The 26,632-nt window shown below is 40.0% G+C and overlaps 3 protein-coding genes and 1 long non-coding RNA gene across 4 annotated transcripts; 2 read left to right on the plus strand and 2 right to left on the minus strand.

The window, feature by feature from the left end:
• Window positions 1-639: 639 nt before the first annotated feature.
• GTSE1 (G2 and S-phase expressed 1) lies at window positions 640-10,672 on the minus strand. The gene is made up of 11 exons (XM_063155460.1): window positions 10,611-10,672; window positions 9,944-10,027; window positions 9,198-9,261; window positions 8,518-9,121; window positions 7,520-7,667; window positions 6,043-6,420; window positions 5,779-5,851; window positions 5,056-5,304; window positions 3,698-3,896; window positions 2,006-2,146; window positions 640-1,059 (listed from the first exon to the last, which is right to left on the minus strand). Exons 2-11 carry the CDS (start codon window positions 10,020-10,022, stop codon window positions 976-978), a joined length of 2,019 nt encoding a protein of 672 aa, XP_063011530.1. The 5' UTR covers window positions 10,023-10,027; window positions 10,611-10,672; the 3' UTR covers window positions 640-975.
• A 3,402-nt stretch (window positions 10,673-14,074) lies between these two features.
• LOC134417795 (uncharacterized) lies at window positions 14,075-16,709 on the plus strand. Its single transcript, XR_010027628.1, has 2 exons — window positions 14,075-14,690; window positions 15,924-16,709. It is a non-coding gene; the product is annotated as an uncharacterized LOC134417795 (long non-coding RNA).
• A 3,354-nt stretch (window positions 16,710-20,063) lies between these two features.
• TPRKB (TP53RK binding protein) lies at window positions 20,064-22,305 on the minus strand. Its single transcript, XM_063155463.1, has 4 exons — window positions 22,050-22,305; window positions 21,474-21,596; window positions 21,010-21,186; window positions 20,064-20,181 (listed from the first exon to the last, which is right to left on the minus strand). The coding sequence occupies exons 1-4, from the start codon at window positions 22,188-22,190 to the stop codon at window positions 20,095-20,097; spliced, it is 528 nt and encodes a 175-aa protein (XP_063011533.1). The 5' UTR covers window positions 22,191-22,305; the 3' UTR covers window positions 20,064-20,094.
• Window positions 22,306-22,333: 28 nt separating this feature from the next.
• ALG10 (ALG10 alpha-1,2-glucosyltransferase) lies at window positions 22,334-26,314 on the plus strand. Its single transcript, XM_063155462.1, has 3 exons — window positions 22,334-22,531; window positions 22,788-22,985; window positions 24,762-26,314. The coding sequence occupies exons 1-3, from the start codon at window positions 22,367-22,369 to the stop codon at window positions 25,815-25,817; spliced, it is 1,419 nt and encodes a 472-aa protein (XP_063011532.1). The 5' UTR covers window positions 22,334-22,366; the 3' UTR covers window positions 25,818-26,314.
• Window positions 26,315-26,632: the final 318 nt, after the last annotated feature.

Here is a 26,632-nt window from a genome sequence, read left to right on the forward strand (position 1 = left end):
ACTCAAGGACTAATAGGTTTGACCAAGGGAAGCTGGACATCACTGTTATGAGATTTATAGTCCTTGCAATCAAAAGGTGGACCCACATCTGGAAACTGGACTTCACCAGATGAAATACTCCTTCCTTCTTTCAGAAACCAGACCACCACTACCTGGGATACTCCTTTCGGGATGTACATCCTGAAAAAAACTAAACCACAAGAGTGTATAGAATTGTGACATAAAAATTGGGACTGGAAACTGCTGATGAGTAAAAATTGGGAACAGAAACTGCTGGGAAAGCTTATGAGTACCCCTATAAATACCTGTAAGCCCCAACTATCAGTGTGCAGTTGGAGGAAAAACTTCCCCCACTGTACCCAGCACTGTATTGCTGATACTTTACCATATTAATTAATAAATTGATTGCTGCTTGAATATTGGCCTAGTCAAGCTTCTTTTTTGTAACAGTAACAAGCTGTTATCTTCTCCTTGCTGTTGATTTATTCTACTGGCATTCAATACTAAAATGTTTGTTTCCAAACTTGCTACACCAACCTGAAGTCCAGTAGTTTCTACCTACATATTAGCATTTGTTAGTGAAACACTAGAAAAGTCTACCCAAAGCACGCAATAAAAAGTTGCTATTTTATACAGGTTTAGTAAACAACTCCTTTATTTTAAATTAAAGCTTTGTTGTACACAGAGGAATCAAATGACAATGTAAGAAGTAAGGAGGCAGGCTTCCAATTCAGAAACTGGAATTACAATTCCAATTTTTTTGCCTTAGAGCAGCATAGTTTAAATACATCCATTGCAGCACATCCATGAATAAAACCATTATCAGACTGATTGTATCCAAGAGTGTTAGAATTCTATTTTGTAAATGCAGTTCATCAATCTACAGCCATCTTCAAAAAATTAAACAAATGAGGAATAACACCAAAACCACTTCAAAGATCACAGTTGCTAAGAATTCTTCATTTCAGTTCAAATTTAGAACTTCAGTAAAGGGGAATCCAGATTTTCTTTGTTTACATCAGGGCTCAGAGTGATAAGAGGAGAACTCAAATCAATTAGCTGAAAGAAAAACAGAAACATTTAGCTATTGTAGTCAACTGCTGTGCACAGCTACTGGCAGCTATAATCTCTATTATTCTCAAGTACTTTTCTTGTTTAGGGTTCCTAGTAATATCTAGAAGACAAATACAAGCACCACACTCAAGCTTTTGTGTTCAGGTTTTTAAAAACACACTCATTTTTAGCCAAGCACAAGATTCTCAAAAGGTGGTTATTGCCCATACTTACCTTAAAAACCTCAAAGCCTTTTCTAAGTTTCACTAACTATGCATATTGTAGTGACAGTGCCATCCAGCCAGGACACAGCACTTCTGAACTCCTCTGAACGTGCCCCCCAAAGTCGGAGATCTGCAATATTCCTCTTTTGACAAAATTTGAAGGGCCTGGTACTCAACTGAGCCCAACTACACCTCTGTCAAAGGCTGCATCCTCATAGTTACCAGCATTCATCTGACAGTGATCTAAAGGCATCTACCTTCAAGGCACTAATGCATAAAAATGCTTGTAAAATTTAGAGCAGATTCAAACAGCACACATCTTCCAACTCAGGAGAGGAGCTAAACAGGAGAGGCATTCCTTCTTTTTTGACTAAAATGAGCTGCTGCTAAGGACTGAAAATGTGCAAGAAAGGTGAAACAAGAATAAGCATGCCAACTCTGAAGTCAACATTCACTTCCTGCTTCAGAACAGTTTTGTTCTATAACTGCTTTAAGTCCTAAGTTCTTTCTCCATCCTTCTCCTTTTCCTATTTGCACACTGCTTACTGAGCTGTAGTTCAGAATACATTGTTTGTTTTTAAATATGACATTCTCTTAAGAGCACCTAATTATGTATATCATATTGAGCTAATATTAAATAATTCCTACAGTATTGTGGAACTGCTCTGCAGACAATTGACATTTTTCTGCTAACATAACTTGCAGCAGATGATGTGAATAAAGCTTACCTTTATCTGCCCAGATAACACAGGCTTTGCAGAAGTAATCTTACTCACTTCAGGAGTATTGGAAAGGTCAATCAAAGGTCTACATTCACATTCAGGAGTGTGTGGGAGAGATTTGTCTGCTCCAATATCCAGCAGTAAAGCCTTTAAAAAAAATCAGGTTTTCTCCCTGTTCAGCAAGTTTCATTCATATACATTGAGGCAAGCAATTTAGCTTATGCAGCTTTAATAATCACAGATTAGGCTTAATTTACAGCTTGGTATCTTTCATGCAGGATTCATTGCACACAGTGTAAAACCCTCAGCTCCTACTCTCTGGCTAGCATCACAGGGAAAATGCAGTAAGGCAAAGCAAAAGAGAACCCTTGGGGCATAAAATAGTTTTTCACTTGAAAGTATAGTTAAATTTAAAACAGAAGATTAGTAACCCTTTTAATATTGAAATTATTTAACTACAATTAATGTGCAATGTTATTTAGCCATATAAACCATTCTCTACAGCTTCACACTCTAGTTATCCTTTTGTCCAGTTTAACTACCCCATACATGTACTAAGCAATTCTGAAACACAGTTATGCCACCAAGTAAGCTAACAGGGAACATACTGATAAAATAACATCAAGGAATTAATCCATTAATTAGCCCCTTCTAATTAATTAATTAGCCCCTTCTTCTTAATGTCTGTGGATTGCCAGCTTTCAATATGAAGCCACTACATGCTTGAGAGAGGGGAAGTGTTCACTGAAATAATTACTTGGCACTGAAGTTCACTGCTATATGGACTTTGGGGTTTAATCCTAACTCACTGTATGCAGATTTACACTCCTTTTAGGTGACTGAATTAAGCTACAGCAGTGTTTTGGGTTTGGAGGGTTTTTTTAAATCCCTGAAAGAGCTTTATGGCTGCAACACAAATAGCCCTGCATTGCTATTTTTCTAACTGAAGCTACAAGGATTTCACAGTACTCTTCCAAAAGTGGAAATTTAATATACAATCTGCAAGTATTTGACAGTACATCTGAGATGGGAACACACTTAATGGAAATACTGAGCATATGATGTTCAGTGCTAAATACAGGCACTGGAGGGTGCACATGGTTACAGCCAATTGGGCACCACAATGTAAAAAAAAGATCCTGAGCTATCAGAGAGCATCCAGAGGAAGGCAGTGAGGATGGTGATGGGCCTGGGGGGAGCCTTATGAGGAGCAGCTGAGGGCACTTGGTCTGTTCAGCCTGGAGAAGAGGAGATGAGGGGAGACCTCACTGTGGTCTTGAACATCCTCACAAGGGGAAGCAGAGGGGCAGGTACCAATCTCTTCATACTCGTGATCAGTGACAGGACTTAAGGAAACATCATGAGGCTGAGTTGGGGAGGTTTAGATTGGATAGCAGGAATAGGCATTTTACTCAGAAGGTGGCTGGGCACTGGAACAGGCTCCCCAGGGAAGTGGTCACAGCACCAGCCTGACAATTCAGGAAGTGTTCAGTGTGATTCCTGGAGTGCCCTGTGCAGGGCTGGGAGCTGGACTTGATGATTCTGATGGGTCCCTTCCAACTCAGAATATCTTATTTCATTATTCTAACACATTTTAACCTCATGTATACTGAAGTGGTTTCCCTATTTATCCCTTGTCTTGAAATAAATCAAGCACTTTACTTAGTAGTTTTGTAGGAAAATATACTCATTTCTTACCTCAGGTTGTTTCTCTTCAGCCAGCTCATTTTGTACTTCAGCCAGCTCATTGTGTACCTCTGCCTCTTTTAATGCATTTTCTGCTCCTTCTGTAGCAGTTTTCTCTGGTGAGAAGTCAAGTACAAGAGGTAGCACAGCTGGAGGAGACGTATCATCCTCTGAAGATGTCTGTGTCTTACTCTCTTGTTTCTGTTTAGAACTAGGGAAAAGAGTATCACAGATAACCGAGTTTTTAATCAGCATTAACTAAAGACAGAAAAGCCAATTTCTAACCTCATTGCCTCCTTTTTTACCCCAAGCTTTAATGACCAAAAGGCTTCCCATATTTTTATCCAAATAAATGCTAGTTACCCACAAAATACAAAATGCTTTATTCTGCAGAAAAAGTATAGCCTACCCATGCAAAAAAAAAAGAAGGGATTATGAAGAATTTAATCTTACTTGACATTTCCATCCAGCCTAAACTTCACACAATGTATTTTTTTTTTTGTTTTTTCTAAACTTGGAACAGTTTAGAGCAAAGAGGCATTGATTTTGTGTATCACTGAGCAACCCACTTCAGCCCCTGCTGAAAGGAGGTGCTGACACTGGCTGGAGGACCAGAGGCTGTAATCTGATTAGTATAATAAAGTCACTGTAGACAGAATAATTGTTTCCTTGAGAGAAAAGACTATTTGACACATTTGGCCTAAGTAACATGACACAGTTTTCTGAATCATGAATTATTCCTATTTTAATAGAGTTCCTCTCCATCAGCCATAAAACAGGCCTGCATACGTATACATGGCCCTTGTCAGAAGATGCTGGGTGGATAATATGAAGAAGGCAACACTACTTTTACATTAAAAAAAAGAAAAAAATAAAAGAAAAAAATAAAAGAAAATTAAAATATAAGTAAAACTGCTCAGAAAATAAAGTTCAAGTCAACAAAATCCTTGGCTTTTTGACTGATGCTTTAAAAAGTGTCATTTTACAGACCACTGGCAACAATATAAAACAAAAGTTAAAAGTAATATGCATTTTAATCAGCTGTCTCCCTTCATCAGAAGGCAACAGCAGAAAAACACCAGAGCATCGGACATAAGTCTTAAATTTTTTCCTTGCCCGAGAAATACAAATAATTTCCTATTTAAGCTGTAATTCTTTAGTGTTAGATATTGACTCACCTCAGTATGGCTTATACCATTTTACCAGTCACAAGTTTTAAGTTTTTATTAGGCCTAAACAGCTTTTGTATGCTCAAATGGTTTATTCTAACATTTAGCAGAGGCCCTTGAAACCCCAGAGTCATCACTACAGTTCACCAAGAAGCAGTTTGCCTACAACACTCATTTCACACATGAAAATTTCTGTCTTACCCAGCTGTAAAAGTCTTTTTGGCAGAAAAGCTGAAGCTCTGCTGAAGAGATGCAGCATGTGGAGAAGTTGGCACTCTTGGTACAGTTTTGGGAGTCACTGCTGGGAACCCCGAGATCCGACGGACGGGTGTAGGCAGGCCAGACCGCTTCACGCTGGCTGGAGTCATGGGGGCAGATCTCTCAGGAAAACAAAAACCCTGGAAGGCCTTGTCTTCTGAGCCTTTCATAGGAGTGCTGACTGCCATGGCACTGCAAGGGGAACAGGCCTTAGCCAATACCTTCTAGAAAGTGTATGAATAACACTTTTCTACCAAACTACAGAAATCCATTTCCCTTCGCTCAGTAAGGAAACAGTAGTCACCTTAAGGTTGATAATCACAGCACAGTAAGGGCTTTACTCAATCAGAATTCTTTTATTAATTATTTCAGTCTATTTAGCACTGCAAAGAAACCTCTTCTGAATAGAGTGGGAGGGTTATTTGGTTTAGTTTTGGGTTTTGATTTGTTTTAAATCAGTTCCAATAGGTGTGTCTGGATTCCACTCTACTGGAGTTTTGAATTTGAATGGCCATGGAGAATCAGTTCCAATCAACATGTCTAACTTGGCAGGTCTCAAAGCACTAGACAATGAGGTTAGAACTTTTAAAAGACTGTTGTGACACCCAACCATGTTGTATGCTAAGAAGGATGCCTCAGTGCACCCAATTTTCAGTGAAGCCCTACCTTCCAGGTGTGCCACAAAATGTTAATCCAAGAGATGGTGCTGCTTTTGGTGCCAACTTGCTTGGTGTTGCATCTAAAGAGAAAATTTTTGTTAGTTGCTATCAGATTCATATTGATTTATTTTATAGCATTTATCTTTCAGTTAAATACTAATTCCTTCCCAAAGGTGGACAGAAGTGTAACAAAACAAATAACAAGCCTTGAAGGTAACATCTGCTTTTAACAACCAAAGTAGAAGACAGGTCATACAAAGTACGTGCTTACCCTGAGTCTTCACAGGAGCCTTGGTGTGACTTGTGGAAGCAGACAAAACTCTAGCCTTGGGCATTGGACACAGGCTTCCTTTTGTTGAAGTCCCATCTTTATTCTGCTGACATAGCTGCTGCAGACTGGAAACAGAGCTTGGTCTCCGAATCCCACTGCCTGCAGCCTCAGATGATGCTGCAGAAGATGAAGATTTAGCCAGGCTTATGGCACCAGGTATTTTGGGAGTACTAGCTGATCTCACTTGCTTCCTGAATTTCTCAGTGTTGGCAGCCTGCAGAGATGACACTGTGGTAGGTCTGACAAGGGCCAGCCTGCTTGTACCAGATGAAAGCTTAGAGCCATTCACACCAGCTTTTGATGGCAGGCTTGACTTTCCTGAAATAGAAAGTTGTACTTTTATAGTTTTTGACTAAGCAGAATAATTATACTAACACAGGAAAGAAAAGCAGCAATTTACAGCATTTAAATTCAGGTTCAAACAGTTCAAGTTTAAGGAGAATATATACAACTACTGAGAATTTATTCCTATTCCTCAAATTCTTCAGGAATTTTATTTTATAGTTTTCTCACCAAATTCCTTAATTACTGCAATCAAATGAAAGAATATTCTTCAAGGAATGCCAGAACAGTTTGCAGATTCAAATCACTTCCAGCATTTACTCCCAGCAGGGCTGGCCCTGTTCCCTTAAGTAGATTTCTGTAAAGTTCTTACTTTCAACCTGTAGGTTACTTTCATTACCAGGATGAATCTTGATTAGACAGTTCTATTGCATAAAATAGTTCATACTAAGCTTTTAATAATATGCTATTATTCTCCCAGAAAGAAGGTGCAAAATAAAACTTTGGTCAAATTTGGTATTTTGATAGATGTACAAGAACTGTAGTCCTGACATCTGTCAGTACTTCTAGGATACTATTTTCCTGATCCTTTGAGGCTTACTGAAATATCAAATTCATGGTCTCAACACAATACAAGCCTCTTGACTGTGTTATCTCCCCAAAGATGTTTTTCCCATCTGCTTGAGTAAATAAAGCTCAGCCTTTATTTAGGCTTACAGAAACATGGAATAATGCCTCCCCATTTCCTTCCAAATTTCAGTTCTTTTGGGGTTTTGTTTTTTCTTTTAATTCCAGTCAGACAAGCTTAGAGCATTCAGAAGCTGACGTTCTTGGCTCTAATAGAGGAGATCATGCATAAAGGAAAGAAAATTCCTTCCTTTCTAGCTGTGTCAGATGCTCACATGCAGGCATCAGGTTTGTATGAATCTAGTCAATCTACAAATCATGGATGTCTAACATTTACCTCTAGTCCACAGGGATTTACTGGGCTAGCCTAGAAAATTCTCCATACAAAATACTTCTTAGTGCTTGAATGTACTGAATACCATTAAAACATTTCCAAATCCAAAGTCCAGAAGATGCTCAGCTATTTCAAAATTGATTTGTGGCACAAATCTGTAGTAAGAGCAATTACCTTTTTTGCCTATAGGAGAAATTGGTAAACTTGAATTAAGACTTGAGTTCATGCTGGAAACTGATGATGAAGATGATGATGTAGTCTTCCTTGTGAGACCACTGGCAACAGGAGGACATTTCAGATATGTCATCTTCCTTAAACCAGGCTGAATCAAAAGAAAAACATTTAAGACATTATTGTGCCATTGTCTTGGTATTGTTACTTTTTACTTGTGAATTATAGAGGAGCTCCTTAACACAGATTACATTTTAAGAAGTGAATTTTCTTAGAGAGAAACCACTGTATCTGGATTATTATACAGAAACATCAGATCTAGGAGGCAAACAGTTATTTTTATTCCTGCCACAAAATTGAGTATGAACTCAATTTTGGAATTAGAGAATAAAAAGAGTCAGCCTAGGCAGCAGTATATCAGAGTCCTGTTATTTCTATAGGTGATGGTTCTTAAGAAGCCCCTACCCTATCTTCAGTAAAATCTGTAATACATACCAGAGGCCAAGCTATAAAGTGTAGAGCAATAAAATCCAAAAGATATTCTATCAAAAGACTGGGATTTGTGCTCACAAGGTCACTAACACAACTGTTTCCTTGCTATCCCAGGATACATTTCCATTGACAAGGATTAAATAAAGCCACTTTTACACATTAAGTATAAAATTACACATGAAGTGTAACAGTGTAGTAATTTTACCAGCAACACAGCAGTGTCAGAAACCAGTTAGAAGAGAAGCCAAGAATTACAGCATTCACAAAACCAGAACACAAATGAAATTTACTTGCAAATGCTCCACACTGTCATAATAGACAAAGTAATCAGTTATTATACCATAGTACCTGCCTCACTTTTGTTCTATATACATTTTCTGACTAAGGACGAGGTAGAGAGCACCAGGAGATTAAAGTTTGCTTTTGAAAATAAAAGATTGTAGACAGATTAAATATTCATAAAACACAGACTTCGCTTGAAGAAAACATTGCCCAGAACCTGACTTTACCTTGTCAATTGTCAACAAATTGCTTTTTCCAGAAGCAGATGATGATTTTGCCATTGGCAGTTTGCCAATTGCTTTTGCATTTGTTTCCTTGGTTTCCTGCTCTTCTGTCAGGGGTAAACTGGCATTTTTTGTAGGAGACACACAACTTTTAACAGGGCTTCTGTTAGGAGGAGCAGGAAGAGCATGGACTTGGCCATCTGACACGAGTTTCTGTGATGCCTTCTGAAAACAAGGGGGCAGCTGACATGCTGGGCTATCCTGCACACAGTACGTCTCCCGTTTAACGGGCCTGGGACTTAGTGCTATGTTTTTGTTTCTCAGTATCTTCAGCTTTGACTGTGAGTCCTCCACAAATGTTTCTACAATCTTGTTTTCCTGTTCTTCTGATTGGCCTATTTTGGTCTCCTTGTCCTTGCTTCCAGTCTCTATTTGCAGAGCCAACAAATGAGCTTCTTTGAAAATTTCCACAAATTTCTCTCCTTGAAGTGGGCTCCACATGAGTTTATCATCAAAAGCAGACACACTCTTTTTTGCTTCAATACTGGCAGCAATACATCTTTCTTTGTGTCCCACAGGTCCAACAAAAACTTCATCTTCATTTCCACTACAAAGAAAAATAATTTAGGCCAGCACCGTGCACGTGTCCATTTAGGAGGGTCTACAGTACTTACATAACTTACCTTGTTGAAGAGAGTGAAAGGTCAAAATCAAACTTTTCATCAGTCAGAAGAGGAAGGTCTGAAACTGTAAAAAGGATTTTGTCACAGCATGGATTTGCAATGAAAATGATTGCATATGCTTTGGCAATTTGGTGAGTGATGTCAGCTGGCAAAAAGCTTCAGCTACCAAGTTTAAAATGTTAAACTTAGGAAAACGTATTTTAGGTCCAAGAAATTTAAGGTACAATTGTGAATATGATCATAATTGTGAGATGCCCAAATATTGTGAAACAGCTTAATGGTAATTTCTAAGCAGCTGTAACAGCAACATGGAAAGCAGCTTATCAGCAGCCTCCAATCAAAGTAAGTGAGAACATGTAATCTAGAGCTATGTGACAGTGCAGGTGTCCCATCCATCAGTACTTTCCTCGTTCAGGTTACCACAGAACAGCAGCAGGAGTCATTAAGAAAGGTAATTTTCTTATTAGTTAATATATACACTAAATAAATCAGCAGCTGATGGATAAGGGAGGAGCTCAGATTACATATACAGAAGAGAGGTTGGTGACATCTATCACTAATACAGAAGTTTTAGCACCATGCTCCACAAGCTCCCCAGGAGGCTTCTGGGCAGCAGCAGCCCATCCAAGGAGGTGAGTACACAGCATGATGTAAGGCAGACAGAGGATGTCTACTGCTCTGAGCTGGCTTAGCCTGTAACAGGGGATACACCACATAGAGAATAACTCAATATGATCCCCACCTACCATTGCTCATGCAAATATCTAGCTTTTCTTCAGTCAAATGACTTAGGCTATCTATTGACATTTCTTTTTTTTCCTCCATGGTACCTGGAAAATATACAAGTAGACATGCAAGAGGTTTAAAAAAACGCCAAAACCGAACAACAGGCGCTCAGACTTTGACGATACTGCTGAATGAATGAGGAGGTAAACATTCCCTTTGAAGACTCCCATATTTAGGGACTGCCACACAGAATAGTGAGGGTTGGAAGAGTCCAATCCCGTATCAAGGCAGGGTCACCTGGATCCGGTTACACAGGAACGCCTCCAAGTGGGTTAGCAATATCTCCAGAGAGGGTGACTTCATGACTTCCCCGGGCAGCCTATTCCAGTGCTCTCCCACCCTCGTTCCTATTCACGCTGAAATGAAGCTTCCTGTGGTTTAGTTTAACTTAGCATTGGTACTCGTCCTGGCGCTGGGCACCACCCAAAGGTGGCTTATGGGATGCCACGCAGCTCACCATCCCACCGACCGCCCAACGCCCCACCTCAGCCGAGCTCGCACAGGTCCCCCGCTTCCCCGACCGCGAACGGGAAACAGGGAGAGGCCCCCGGGCACGGCGCTGGGGCTCTGGGGCCGGACCCGAGCCGGGCTTTCCCCCTCCGCCGCCGCCGTCCCGCCCGCGCTCACCGCTCGCCCCTCACCGCCACCGCGCACGAGCCGCGCCGCGCACCGCCCCGACTCGGAAAGCGCGCCCCGCTCACGTGACGCGCCCCGCGCGCTCTCATTGGCCGGTTTGAAGGATACACGAGCACTTCCGGTGCATTCTGGGACTTGTAGGTAGCAGGGGCCCCTCAACGGCTGCTCTGCTGTCCCGTCCCCGCCTCTGGCACGGGCCCTGGCCGTGGTGCCTCGCCCCCGCGGGTCGTCCTGGCTCAGCCCGGCTTGCCTGGCCGGCCTCGGTGCTGGCTCGGCCTGAGCAGGGTGTGGGCATTGCCGAAGGTCTCGCCATGGGGCCGTGCTTTTGTGCCTCCGGGCACAGGCGCCGCGCTGGCTGCGGTGCGGCCTCGTCCGGGCCCATGCCTTTGGTTTCCGTGACGCCTTTGCTGTGCGTGGTTGTCCCGGTGTCTTTAACGTTAGAAGTGAAGCTAAACGGCTGTTGAGCTTGGACATAAGAGGAATTTAATCACAGCAAGCATGACTAGACATTGGAATGGGCTGCCTGGGCAGGTGGTGGAGCCATCGTCCTGCACGTGTTCAAGGAAAGACTGGATGTGGCACTCAGTGCCAGGTCTGGTTGTCCAGGTGGTGCTCAAAGGTTGCACTCAGAGCTCTTTTCCAGCCTAATAGATTCTGTGATATCCCCTGCTGTGGAGGGGATTTATAGCTAATCCTAAACTGGCATAAGGAATAATGAGATCCATGGATGTCAGTCCCAGCTACAAACTATTAATTATCAGTCCTATAAAAACAGCCTGTGAAAAATGTCAGTCACTTTTTTTTTTTTAATTTTAAAACTTTAATAGTAATAAAATGGTTATTAAAATAGTAATACAATTGGAGTAATAATAATTTGGACAATTTGGATTAGGACAATATGAGACAATAGAAACAAAGAGTTACAGACATCTGGATACCTTTTTCTGGGCAGCACAAGCCCGAAAAAGGACACACGTTAACAGAGGATTAACCCTTAAAAGCAATAACCTGGTGCATATTCATATACTTCATACATGATGCATAAATTCCATTCAAACACAGGATTCTGTGTGGTCTGTGTCAGCTTCGTCCTCTGAATCCTAACAGTGTCTTCGAGGCAGGAAGGAGTTCATTTCTCCTGATAATGGGGCAATGAATTCTTTTTCTGTGAAAGATTTAGGTGTCCTGTGGCTACTATCTCAGTGCAAGTCCTTTGTTTAAAAAAAGTATCCTACATAGCATAGTTTCTATTTTAACATTTTTATAATCTAAAACTTTATTTAACACACTACTTAAGAGAATTAATACAGCATTACTTTCTAACACAGCACATATAACATTCATTTTAATGTTTGTAAAAAGCCAATCATAAAATGCACATCTTTCACAAGCCTGACTGTTAGAATAATTTTAAAAGTAGAACCATGTTCACGAAAAACACTAGGAAAACACCACTCTTCACATTTCTTCTGACATTTAATGGTGTGCAGTGCATAGGGTTTTCTCTTCATGCATGCATGGTATGAGAAATTGAGTTCCAGTGATGTATTCTGTTCTAAGCATTTTTAGATGACTAAATCAACCAGCTGGAATTTATCAGCTGAATAAGAATAGTTAATCATAACCTGCAGATTTTCATATAGATAGGATTAGAGAATATCCTTTCTCCACTCGACCATTTGTCATTTTTTTTTATCTTCCATGGAGCCCCACAAGCAGTATGTATGTGACTTGAGTATGCAGCAAGTGCCCTATGTATTGGCAAATGTGCACAGTAAATGGCTGGGACAAATAGGTTTCTGCTGGGTATTAACATGCTCACCTCACACTTCTCCCTCCCTTGGGGACTCCCTCCTGGCTGGCAGAGGTCATGGGGAACTGTCCAGCTCAGTTGCTTCTAAAATAGGTCAATCCTCATTGTCACAGTTTCTGTCTTCCAGCATTTTACATCAGAATTTTCTACTCGTTCTCTTTGGTGTTTTCCTCATTGCTCCTTGAATTACTCTTATGGATGTAACAATTTCAATTTATTGGTTTTGTTTATTTCTTTCCATTCAATTTCATGTCATTATAATTCCTACATAGTCTGTTTGTTTCTCTTTTTTCTCTGTTTTCAAGACTTCATTTCCTTTCATGAAAGGAAATTCTACATTTCCTCAAAGGAAATCTTGCAATTTCAATGAGAATCAATTTGGAAAGGTGTGGTCTATTTCCCTGCACTTCATGTCATCCCATGCCATTTGTTTTCCCTTTGTTGCAATTTTTTTTTCTTCAAGCATTTAATTTCATCTATTTCTTGTCCTCTCCTTTTGTTTGACTTCATTCCCTGATTCTGGGACTTTTGTAAATTTAATTTTGGTAATTTTGGTCTTTTTCACTGCACCTCATTTCATCCCAATTGATTTAGTTGGAATCACTGCATTCCCAAATTTCCCTTTTTTTAAAATTGCATCATATCATATCATATCATATCAATCTCCTTTCCAGAGTGTTTGTTACACTTTCTTCTCCGTTTTCAAGATTTCATTGTTGAAATTTCTGAACCAAAGTGAAAAATGATAAGGTAATGGGATGACATGAAGCACAGGGAAATGGATCAAACCTTGCTGAACTGGTACAGTTTGAAATCACAAGATTTCATTTCCTTTCACGAAATGAAGAATTTCCTTTCCTGAAAGGAAATAAAATCTCAAAGTCAGAGAAAAAAGTGAAACAGACTGGGACAGGGTAATAATGACAAGAAATTCAGTGGTCAAAAATAAAGAATCCCTTCTTCCAAGTCATTGTAATATTTATGTTTTTCTGTATTTAATATATTTCTAATAATGAAGAACGAGTTTTTGTCCTTGGTAGCCTCGCTGGTTCCAGTGACAGTTTTAGTCACATGGGTCAACAAACTCAGTTTTCATTTTCTGAAGTGTAAGTGATTCTTCCAGGACATATTTGGAAATTACTAGTTGTTTTAATAAAACTAAGGGAACCAGTTTTATTTTTATAAAAACTTAAATGCTGTAACCAGGACATGTGAAGGAAAGGCAAAAGCTTTTAGAAATGTACCAGAACTACAAGTTCAGATTTGTCTTAATAGCAATTATATGTGACAATATGCTGAAAGTAACAGTTAAATGAGAAATACAGCTATTTTAAAGATGATGCAATAAAGTGTTTTGGGAAAGAAGGTTTTTGGTCTGTCTTTAAAAATTGCAAATTTAAATGTGTTTGTTTATAAGCCCTACAGATCATTACAGGGGCATTGAATTGGTTGTACTAAACCCATCATTAACCCAGCTGGTCAGGCAACACCCACCTTGGGAGGAACTCTGCACTGGCACAACCTCTTGGTAATTAATGGCTCCAGTGGTCAGGATGTAGCTGTTACTAACCCTGGATGTCAAAATGTGCTTTTTGTGGTGATATTATTGACTGCTGATTGAATGTGATCATATTATAAAAATCAAACTTTTTAAAAAAAGCCATCTGCTTTTTTCAGAAAAAATATTTGATTATTACAGCATATGTAAGTGATGGTGGCTTGAAATTTCACTCAAGGCAATTTAAACCAAATTGCAGTTGTAGAAAGGAACCAAGTTTTACCCCAAAATAGCTTGTGATCTAATAGAAAATAATTCTGTTACAGCTCATCCTGCATTTTTCATCACCACCACCCTCCATCTGTGCATTACTTGTGTTGTTATAAATTTGGCAACACTTCAGCAGTGAGCTACTGTTTATAACTAGAGATCCCAGCAGCTAAAAGAAGCCAGTCACTGCGATTACTCATAATTTGCCTTGTGAACTGCTCAAGGGAATTTCTTGAAGAACTGTGTCAAAATCAGCTTTAGAAAGCATTCATTTGAGAGCTTCCATTGACACATAGAAGATTACTGTTCTGAGATTACCGTTGGTCAAGTTGGTGGGCTTGGAAAGAAGATTCTTTTTGTTGGTACTGAGAGAAAATTTTCTCATTTTGTGCAAGGAAACGAGGATAAAATAAGCTTTTTTCCTCTCTGCAAGAAGAAATCTGACGCAGTGGGAACTCAATCAGCCAGACACCATGAATGCTTGCAGAAGGTAAGCTGCATATACTGCATTCCCCTCAGGTAGGAACAGCAAAGCAAAGTATTGGCAGAATGTTCCTCTTGTGGTCTTCACATGATGCTTCCAAATGATCATGAACTGTTATTTGGTTTGCAGCTACACAAGAGATTGTCCTGATAAAAATGTTAAATGTCTAATTCTGCAATTGTCTTCTGTAAAAGCTCAACAGCAGAACTTCTGTTTTATTGATTAATTCCCTTTTGGAGATTGCATTTCCTAGTCTTAGAGTTTTAACAAATCAGTTTTGACAGCTCTCTTCCAAGTGTGCCTAAGTATGTAATTTGTGGGTTAAAGTTTGTTTTTACTCATAAGCTCTATCTGTGCTAACATTTGTGGTAATCTCTACTGTCACAGTAAAGCAGGAACATGTATGAACCAGACCTGCAATGCATCTAATCCATCTCAGACCCCTTCCTAACAAATGTGAAAATCACAAGCTAATTAATCTCCTTTTGGCATTCCAGTTCAGACGTAATTGCGCACATTAAACATTTATTTTCTCTTAAAAAAAAAGGGCAAAAGCAGCAGGAACAAGGACTTAGCACTGAGGCTTAGCAGGCAATTTTCAGTGAAGATAATAACTGGAGGTCTGTTGCCATAGGTGAATACTTCTCATTTCAAACCCTTCGGGAAAGGTGACAAAGCAATGTCAAATGTTACTGCAGAGAATCCTGCAGATGTGCTTTATGTAGTTACTCCTGACTGGTATCCTTGCCTAATGAAAAGATACAAGTCAGGAGTATCAGGATTCATCCTTGACACAAGTCCCCTCTGAAAAGCAGAGATAGAAAAACATGCCAGAACAGGATGGGAAGATCACATGCTGTGCTTATTCCTGTACATTAAAGCTTTGAAAACTGTAATTTTTTATTTGAACCCTGCCTCTTTCACAATATTGCAAAATGAAAGGGTACGTTTTTTCTCATACAATGATCTGTATCAATAGTGAGGAGTAAGAACATTGTTTTTCCTCTAACAAGCCCATATCCTGTCACTGTGCCTGTCAGTGGGAGAGAAATACCAAATGGCTGGTAAATGTTTTGCATTTCCAATTATAAAAATTATTTTATTACCTCCAGACAATCTGAAGAGCTCTTTCCCAAATCTAGTCAATGATTAATGCACACTCTGGATTTCATTACAAACACTACTGAACTCTTAATAAAGAATAATTTTTAACCTTAATCTTGCTTTTTATTATGTCAGGATACATTCTCTCCGTGCCCACAGACAGAAACCTAATGGAAACAGAAGTGAGAACTGGCACAGCACCTCTGGGTTCCAGCAGCAGCACGGAGATTATCTTGTTACAGTCCACACCCTGTACACAGTGATCATCATGATCCTTCTAGGGGCACTCTGGGGAGCCTGGTCAAGAAAGGATTCATCCTTATAGCAGCAGTACAGGAACTTTCTCTGTCAAATATTTAAAGAAGTATTTGTGTCAATTATCCATCCACTCAAGAAGTACAAAAAATGGTCTCAGCATATTTCAGTTTACTTGAAACTGCTTAAGTGTTTGCTACTTGTGCAAGTGAATCTATGAAGCAATTTAACCAGCCATGTACAGAACATCATTTTGTGAATAACAAGAGACCTCCTTGACCTGTACACATTTATATTATCCTCAGCATGTAAATGAAACTTGAAGCATGATATTCTTGAAAGAGGAGTTCAACTTCTGTTTTATTGGTCAATATTTTGTATGTCCACCCCAGCTTTCCATTTGTGAACTTGCTGAGTCTCTACCTCTGCTAAATTTGCCTGTCCCAATCCATGGTAAAACATACACTGTAAGCAGGGAAATAATCTGCTGTGTCACAACAACATAGGAAAAAATAACCAAGAAACCCAGCTATTCTGCTGGCAAAAGAAGATCACTGAAAAAGTCAAATTCTCCATTGCTGAAGAGTTTATATGGGACTTGCATCTATTATCTTTAACTTATGGTAATGACTTTGTATACTCAGGAATAAAATTATGGAATAAGCTGCTTTTGTGAATCCTTTGTCACAGAACCAGCTGGCTCAGTCTTCACCTTGTATATATTTATCTGCAACCACCACTTGCTTTTCCATAATTCATGAACATCTCATGGCAGCACCAGCTCCTACAAACACCAGCCCATCCCTGATGGGGGCATTCCATACTCCCACATTTTCAAGGAAATAATTCCACTCAGACAACCTGCAGGCTTTCTGAACATAGAGCCATTTGGCAGTTTCTATTCAACTCTTTGTTGGCTGTCTACAGCTGATGAGCACACATTAGTGGACTGGCAGCTCTGAGGGACAGGGACTCTTGGAGACAACAGTCCAAGCCTAAACTCAGCTTAAACCCCAAATTTTAACCCCAAAAACCCAAAACTCTGCAAGATATTTAGACATTTAGATATTTAGACATTTAGACAGACTCGGATACACATTTGTAATCAGGTAGTACCTGCAGACAACACAATTCCTAAGGTATTCTGTACCCTATTTTGGTATCCATCCATAATCAGGAGGGGTATATAAACTGAAATGTCTCTGAGAAGAGCTCCAGGAGTGTTAACAAGGATCAGTGCAGCACCAGAGACACTGGTGTCAGCTCTCAGCAGGCAATGAGGTGCTGGAGTTGCTGTTCCTCCAACCAGGGTTACCCCACTGCACAGACACCACCTCAGCCTGCTTTAACATGGCAGCAGTGCTTTTGCTCCCTAGAGAACAGCACACAAAGGAATACTTAAGAAACCAGATGATTAGCACATTTAATACATTGTCACAGAACATAGGGACCCAGTCACAAAACATGTAGGATGAACACTACAAGTGAACACAAAAGGATGGGCCCTCCCTTGTCAATAAAAGTTTGAAGTACACGAGATGGGAGAGGGACCTGCACATTCTGACAGCAGCACAAAAACCCCCAATGATCAGGGCTGTGGGACAGGCAGTGGCCTCAGCGTGCTGGAAGTCAAACACAAAATCCCAAATGCACCCCACCAAGGGAAAAAAAAAACCCTAGAACAATTGACCACACATCATGATGTAGCATTTAATTGTTAAATTTATAAATTCTGCAGGAATAACCCTGCCTCTGAAGCACTGGAAGTCCAAATAAGGTATTGAAAATACTTCAGTCTCCTCTTTCACCTTGTGATAGAGGAGATGAGGTATGAAAGTTCAGAAGAGACTGCTGTAGAACATTAAATGTTTAGAAAAACATTTTTCTTACAATTTTGCTTTCCTGGAAAACAGCCTTAGTTGATTTAACGGTAACACTAGAGATCTAAATTAAATTATTTTTAATGTGTTCAGAAAGACAATTCTATCTTTGCAGGGTGAACAAAATCTACTTTTATTATCAGTTTTTGTAAATAACTCATTTAAGTTGGATAATGCAACCACATCATGTGAAAACCTGTGGTCTTGCAGGGCATAGTCTTCAAAGCAAACAGCCTCAAACCATCTGCCTGACTGAATGACACTGGAGACTTCAACTCCCAAAATAATTTCCTGTAAATCCACCCATGAAAACACCTCATTTGGGTCTCACAGTAAATCACAATTTAACTTATGTCAACAGTAATGAGCTATTTAATTCTCTACACCAATGAAATAGATGGAGAAGTAGAAACTGGGAACTCAAACAAGTTTGGAATTTGTGTGTCAAAACTTTATGTAGTCATCATTTTATTACTATTTCTCCTGTACTAAACAGACTGGACAGATGTTTTACACGTGCTCAAAAAAGGCAGTGGTTTAAGTAAGCCTGTCTGCTGTTATTTTAAACTAACAAAAACATTGCAGTTCAGCCAGTGAGCCTTATGATATATTCCATGTACCAACTGGACTGTCAGAAAAGGAAAACAAGTCTCTTTATTTTCCATGGTCATTCTCACATGCTGATGTGACAGACTTTTGAAGACTCGAGTCCTTCCAAGCTCCATTTTTTACTACTGCATCACATTTCCCTTTAGAGAGAATGATGCATTCTGTAAAGCCATCTTTACAGCAAGATGTCAGCACAGCCATTTGCCCCTAATCCTTTGATAAACCTTGTGATTCCCTTAGTACTTCGTAACTAAATTTGCCATTGGTTTGGTTGGTAAGAAAAGGATGGTATTTGTACAACTGTGTTTTAACTAAGGGAAAACTTAAATGAAATCAAAATGCAAAACTGAAGCTGTACATTTCTGTATTAAACACAGAAACACAGACAAAACCATGCCTATATGTCAGTTCACTGGTCTGTTTACTGTACTGTTATCAACTCTAAGACCTACCTCTCCTTCAAAATCTTTGTGTAAGAATGTGAGGCATTCTCTTCCAAAGATCTTTTAATTACACAAATCATAATACCTCAGAAAACATCAAGAAAAAAAATGCAGACAGCTGTAATTTTATGCACATCTTAGAAAAACAATACACCATAAAAATAACAATGAGTATGGATTTCTACCTAATTAGGACAGTACTTAAACAGGATGCTTGCATGTGATAAAATGATACACATTCACAGCTGTTGCACCTGGTGACTACTGGAAATCAACAGTCCTCCTAGTTCCCTTTGGTGGCCTTCCCTAGCAGTGGTTCAGAACACCAAGTTTTATGTCCTTTAGGAATACTATGTAAGCTCTATTGACAATTTAAGTGGATATAACCTATGGTGCAAATTTGTCATGAATTCTACACCTGTAACCAAGCTCCAAGTTCAGCATCACCATGCATAAACCAGTGTTATGAAGTAAAAGCACCACTCCTTATCCTTTAAAGCCAGCGGTGGATGACATCAGTGTCAGGTGCTAACACCACCACAGCATTACCCACTGACCTCATTCTTCATTGTACACATCTCTGACACCCCTGCTCCACACTGCCACTGGCTGGCACGGCACCCCTCTGCCCCTTCCTGTCCTCAAGGGGTGGGCAGCACTCTGTCCCAGGAGCACAAAGAGGGAGATGTTGCTGATTGTTTATGGAAAATTTCCTCTTTCTAGGCCATCAGAAACACTTGGGCTGTAAAGATGCCTTTTCTGGCAGTAGCATTGTTAAAAGGATATCATCCATCGAGTTACCAAACCAAAACAAATCAGAGCACAGTTAGTAAAAATGATTTACAATGTTTGAACTCTCTCTGGGACTACCAAAACATTTGACAAAAGATGAAAGTAAGTATAAATTTCCAAGCCTTTTGTTTAAGTTCAGCTTAAAGTACTGCCAACTCTCCCTTGTTGAGAAAAAGGACCTAAGTGTCAATGGCAAGTTCTGCTTGGCATGCTGCCTGTGCTTAGAACACAGCTCAGGTCACCCTTGTGTCCAAGCTTGGTTAAAGCTCAGATGTCATCACACTACTCAGTACTACTTCACTTCCTCTGAAATTTATTTCCACCTTTTCACAAAACATCTTTTGTTGACATTCTGCAAACAACACTATCCAATAAGGTGCCGATTTTTTCTTCCTGTGGAGTGACTTTGTACATCTGCAAAAAAAAAAAAAAAAAACAAGAAAAACAAGAAAGATGTATAAGGAAGAAAAAAACTGATGACGTACCTTCTAAAACTATGTACAAAATCAAAGATAATTCCCCTCTCCCTCACTTTTATATTGGAAATTCCTATCTTCTTGTGACTGCAAGACAAAATTTGGACTGAAGCAAATTCTGAAACTGCAAGAATAAGGAAAGCTATGAAACTGAATAAGAGCAGCACTTTAAGCTCCATATGTTAAATGCTATAATTTGTCCAATTTTATTCATGTGTCTCATATCAATACTTTGACAGACATGATAAAGATGATTGAAGTTACTTGAATTTTATCACATAGATGGCATATACTTCAAGATACTTATTTAGCATATGGTGATCTGTTAAGAGCATAAATGCCCCAAGACAGCTCCTAACAGCTAATTAACCTGCTCCTATTCTAACCATCCCTTCTGGGACTATCTATGTACTTAAGCTTATGAAAATGCTCAGGACTGAAATTTTTAATTAAATTAATATTTGCCCAAAAAACAGGAATCAAAAGTTCCGGGATGGTAGGCAGCAATCAGGAATTTATTTTTATGCTCTAATTCCCTGACAACATTAATAATTTGAAGACTTAAACTTTGTGATGTTAGGGTGTGACAACTAAAATTTGTTTCAACTGAAAAATTCAAAGAAATAATCAAGGTCCACTTAAAACAAGTTTTCAGTTGTGCTAAAGAAATACAGATCCTAAGTTAATTTTGTCTGTTGGTATTTAATCAGACAACTAAATAAACTGCCCCTTTTCTCCATGTCAGTCCTCTCTTTTGGCTACACACCTTTTTTACTTTGGCAGTGTCTGTTAGCTGGGGGAGTTCATCTAGGGAAACCTGCTGGCCTTCCACCTGAGATGTTATATCTGCCAGATTTACGTTCTTGTCTCCATCCACGACCAGCACAATGAGCACTGCTGTGTCACTGTCTGAAATGCCAAACTTTTTAAATGCATCTGAAATCTGGAAAAAGAGAAAAAAATATCACGAGTCACTTTCTCACTACATATCAGGAACCTTTTCAGTTACTGTGTCAGATACACCAAGAGTATAAACTGACAGACATTTTACATTAGTGGAATTCTGACAGGCTACAAACCATAACAGCACATTAGTGTCATTAAAAATAACAATTAAAAACTTCCATTAGTAGCTATATAGACTCTTAAAGGAATACATGTAGTTAGTTTGGCTGTGTGGATCTTAGCAAGCTTTTCTGACAAAAAAGAAATTTGTTCAATAAATCTTACATTGTTGCTCGGTGAAAGGCTGAAAATAATTTCTGCATAGAGTGTTCTGGTCTTCATTTTACCTATCTTCTGTAGATGCACTGCTTTGTTGGCTGCCACAAGAATCTGAAAAGGATCTACAATCTGTAAAACACAACAGAAAGAGTTATACAAAATTAACTTACTGTTTTGAAATCTGAAAAAAAATCCTGACCACTTCATTTTGAGAGCCTAATTCTAACAAAAAGTAAACCTAGATTATGAAACTATTTATGGGTTAAATGAGAACAAAGGCATCAAATAGTAAACTTTAGATAGCATGAATTAATTAGCATTAGAGTTTATACATGAGGCAGATTTAAACGCCATCAAGCAGGATGTGAAATTAATCAAAACAATGGTTTTGGCCAATCTTGCCAAGGCTCTGTTTAACAGAGCCGACCCTTTCAGATGTAGAACGCAATAATGAAACCAGAGGCGGGCACTTGCAGGGCCGGGGACGCGCAGAGCATCGTGCGACAGCGACGGAGAGCACGGCCAGCTTCGTGAGCTCCCGCGGGCATCCCGCTCCGGCAGGGCGGCACTGCACTCACTCACCATCGCAGGGTTTATCAGGGCTCCCTCAATTGAGCCCTCCATGGCTTTTTTCCGCAGAGCGGCGGCATTTTTCACGTGCTGGAAGAGGAGCAGCGTGACGCTGCGCTCCGGGAACAGCTCCAGCCGGTGCGTTCGCTCCATCCCCAGGGTATCGCCGCTCGGCCCGTGGAAAACACAGCGCTAACAACACGCAGCCACGAAGACCAAGGGCTCAGCACTTCCCACAGGAATCCTCCGATTCCCGGCCCCGCTGCCCGGGTGCCGCCCCTCGCCCCTCCCCGGAAGGGCGGCCCCATCGCGGCCGGCGCGGAGCCGGCATGGAGCGCTACGAGGCCTACGGCTTCTCGGGGGCCATGAGCGGCGCCTTCCTGCTGTCCTGCCTGCTCTTCGCGGCCGTCAGCCGCCGCCAGCGCGGGCCCTACATGGACGAGGTGTTCCACGTCCCGCAGGCGCAGGCCTATTGCCACGGCCGCTTCCTGCAGGTCGGGAGGGGCTCACCCTTGCGGCAGCGGCACAGCAGCGCTCGGGCTCGGGCTCGGGGCTGGCCGGACGCGGGTTGTGTAGCGGGTGGAGCCGCAGCAGCAGCCGGGCAGGGCAGAGCTCAGAGCCCTCAGGGCAGCAGTGCCGGGATGTGTCCGAGCCTGCGGCCGAGGCAGGGGTCGTGTTGGGGCGGTGTGGCCGTGTCGCGGCTCGGGCCCTGTGGAGGCAGCGGGTCCCTGACGCTGTGTTCCCTTGCAGTGGGACCCCATGATCACCACGCTGCCCGGCCTGTACCTGCTCTCGGTGGGAGTGGTGAAGCCCGCGGCGTGGCTCCTCGGCTGGACGGGAAGCGTGGTGTGCTCTGTGGGAATGCTCAGGTTTATCAATCTCCTCTTCAGTGCTGGGAACTTCTACTTACTGTACTTGCTTCTGTTCAAGATCCATCAGAAGAATAAGGTACGGTCGAAGTAAAGCAATGTTATGTACTTGTGCAAGCAGCTTTGGTGGCTTAGTGTGTGTTCCCTTCACTGCCTCAGTTTTATGTAACTACGAGTACCACCAGCAGTTTGGCCAAGAAGGCACACTCCTATTCTCTAATATTTTTTTTTCTTTTTCTGGCACAAGGTGCAGTCCTCTGAAAATTCATTCTTGCACATAAGTAGAAGGAGCCCTGTTGAAATAAAAGTTAGTAGACATACAGACGACTTATCCAAAGGTCTGGATGCTCATGTCATTGGAATTGCTTAAGAGTCCTCACACAACTTGAACAGCGGCTCCTCAGCTGCTCTGTGAGCAGCCTGTGCCATTTAAGGGGATTTCTTACTTTTCACTGCAGGCATTTGGATTTGGCCTTGTTGAATGTCATCATGTTTTCATTACCCCATTCCTCCAGGGTCACTCTGGATGATACCTGTGCTTTTGAGCAGATTGCCTGGTGCTGCTCATACAGTGTCAACTACAGACTCGGTGACAGTGTACTCTTGTCTATCTTGTCTTTGATAAAGCCATTAAATGGAACAGGTGCCAGGATTGATCCCTGTGGTCCTTGGGTTGTTACTGTCCTTTGGGTAGAGTGTAACCAGTTCACAACCCTGCCAGTTCTTACCTGTCCACACATCCAGACCATAACAGTTCAGCTTGCATACAAGAATGCTGTATATTTAAAAATCTAAAGCATCCACCACTGCAATAAATAAATTGTTTTAGTGGTTAATGGCCTATTTAAAATCTTGCACATTAGTAAAGTTACTTTTTTTGACTTTTAACCTTAAAACATTTTTTCCTGTTCCCCAATAACTGAAGGATTCCTTTACTACAAAGAAAATTGGTGTGTTTTCTTAGAGGAAATCTCTTCATTTTTAAGCTAATGATAACACTGTACAGAATTAGATCAGATTAAATAAATGGTTTCTACTTTTAATTTTATACTTCAAAGTGGAAACATAAATGTAAGAACAAGTTTCATGATGATAGTCTGAGCATTTAGTTATCCTTCAATATTTCTTTGTCTTCAATGTTTTCTGTATTCCCCTTCCTTGTGATGAGTGGCCGTTTCAACCCACACTACATCATTCAGAAACATCATGCAGCATTTTTTAATGTTGTGATTTGTGGTGTTGTAGTGAGTGGAATAATAGGGAAGAGTTTTTAACTGCATGGTCTCCTGCCTTTTTTAAAATTTCTTTTCTGACTCATTAATTATAATGAGGATAAATAATAAAAGCTACATCAAAGATCAGGAACTTGGAGTTGGCCTCTCTGTGACTGGGTTCAAAAGAGGTGACAGCAGAGGCACAGAATGGTGCTGTCACACAGACAAGCAGAATCTCATGGTGAGATTGCAGGGGAACAAACCATTGATTTTGTCTTCTGCCCATTGATGCAGCCCCTTTATCCAAAGTATGGGAGCGGTTATGCCCCCACCATGATTTTAATACCACAAATATGTGCACACCTGACATAGGAAAGAAGTTGGTGTATTTTCATTGCCATCTTTTTAAATCACCTGCAGTAATGTTCTGTGCTTTTCACTTGGATTTTAACATTGTGTAACTGTATAAGCATAGCAGGAACTTAAGAGAAATACAGAATTTGTGCAATAATGGAAACAAAGAACATAGGAGATTTTATATTGTGTTAATGGAATTCTCAAGAGTTATACTAGTTTTCTTTTAATGTACTATTTTATTTTATTTGGCACTGTCTAACCACATTTTTCTGCTTCTTCTTTAGGCTGTGTCTGGATGCCAGAGGATCTTGTCTGCATTAACTCTTGCAGCATTTCCCACCCTTTATTTTTTTACATTCCTTTATTATACAGATCCAGGATCAGTATTTTTTACTCTTTTTTCCTATTTAATGTGCCTTTATGGTAACCATAAAACTTCTGCTCTCCTTGGATTTTGTGGCTTCATGTTTCGTCAGACAAACATTGTGTGGACAGTTTTTTGTGCTGGAAATGTTGTTGCAGAGAAGCTAAATGAAGCCTGGAAGATTGAGTTTCAGAAAAAGAAAGATGAAAAGATTTCTTCCAGGAAAGGATCATTTTCAGATTTGACCAGAATACTGCAGTTTCTTGTTAAATATCTCTTGTCACCCAAAAATTTAGTTATACTTACTGCTTTAACTTGGCCATACATCATTTTAGTATGTCTCTTCTTTGTTTTTGTCTTCATCAATGGTGGAATAGTTGTTGGTGACAGAAGTAGTCATGAAGCCTGTTTGCACTTTCCTCAGCTGTTCTATTTTCTGTCCTTTACTGGTTTTTTTTCATTTCCTCATTTACTGACCCCTACTAAAATCAGGAAATTCCTGTTGTCATTGAAGAAGCACCCTGTGCAGTATAGCTTAGTCACTGTCATCTCTTTATTCCTGATCTGGAAATTTACCTATGTCCATAAGTATTTACTAGCAGATAACAGACATTATACATTTTATGTCTGGAGAAAAGTGTTCCAAAGACACGAGCTTGTAAAATACCTGTTAGTTCCTTTCTATCTATTTGCTGGCTGGAGTTTTGCTGATACACTAAAATCAAAATCAATATTCTGGATCTTAATGTATTTTGTATGTTTATTAGCAGTCACAGTTCCTCAAAAATTGCTAGAATTTCGTTACTTTATTTTGCCATTCTTAATATATAGACTCAATATTCCATTTTTGCCTCTATATAGACAACTTCTGGAATTGGCATTTTATATTTTAGTAAATGCTGTAACTTTTTATCTTTTTCTAAATAGAACATTCCAATGGGAAAATAGTGATGAAGTACAGAGGTTTATGTGGTGACTTTTTTGATACTTTTATACCTGTAGGAAAACACAGTTCTGTTTCAGGACTGGACTCTGGAATGAGACAGTATGTTTTGCATCATGTAAGGACTGTTTTCCCTAGCTGGAATTGGGAAGTAAGCTCTGTGCTTATATTGTTGCAACCAAATGCATGATCTGTTATAATGTGAAGATACTCCACATATTGAATTTATGAAAATGTAAAAATTCAATATGAGGGGAAACGGGAGAACACGTTTCTGTAATTATTGTAAAATAAGGGAGATGTTTACTGTCATTTTTCATGATAATAAAATATTATATGACATGCCCTTGAAGGTAAAATAGTTTATAAGTATGTTTCAGAGGTTTCTTTTTTACAAAAGAAGGATTTCAGTCTATTAAACCTTTCTATTTATCTGTGTGCATATTTATTCCTCAGATCAGGCCATTTCCTTCTAGGTTTACTAGTGGTCAAAGTATAAACCACTATTAAAGTACAATGTTTTCAAAGCCTCCTACGTCTCTCTGAATTTTCATTACTTTTTTTTGTTAGTAAATGCTTACATTAGTTTTGTAAGAGAATGGGCTCTTAAACCACTAGAGAATGTTGAACATTTTACTTCAAACTGATATTTAGAAAGCACAGTGGATGCTGTGTGTGCACCTTCTTTGGAGGAGTAAGTGTTGCTGTACAATAAAGCATAAATGGCAGTTGGGGATGTGACCTGCTAGAAAGGGAGCAGTTTACAGATGTCACACTGCAACGTGCATTGGATTGCAGCCCTCTTTAATAATTGAGCTTTTATGTCCTGTGGCTCTGTGCTCACAGGT

The sequence above is a fragment of the Melospiza melodia genome, chromosome 4 (assembly GCF_035770615.1).
Source record: "Melospiza melodia melodia isolate bMelMel2 chromosome 4, bMelMel2.pri, whole genome shotgun sequence".
In the NCBI taxonomy this organism is placed as follows: domain Eukaryota; kingdom Metazoa; phylum Chordata; class Aves; order Passeriformes; family Passerellidae; genus Melospiza; species Melospiza melodia.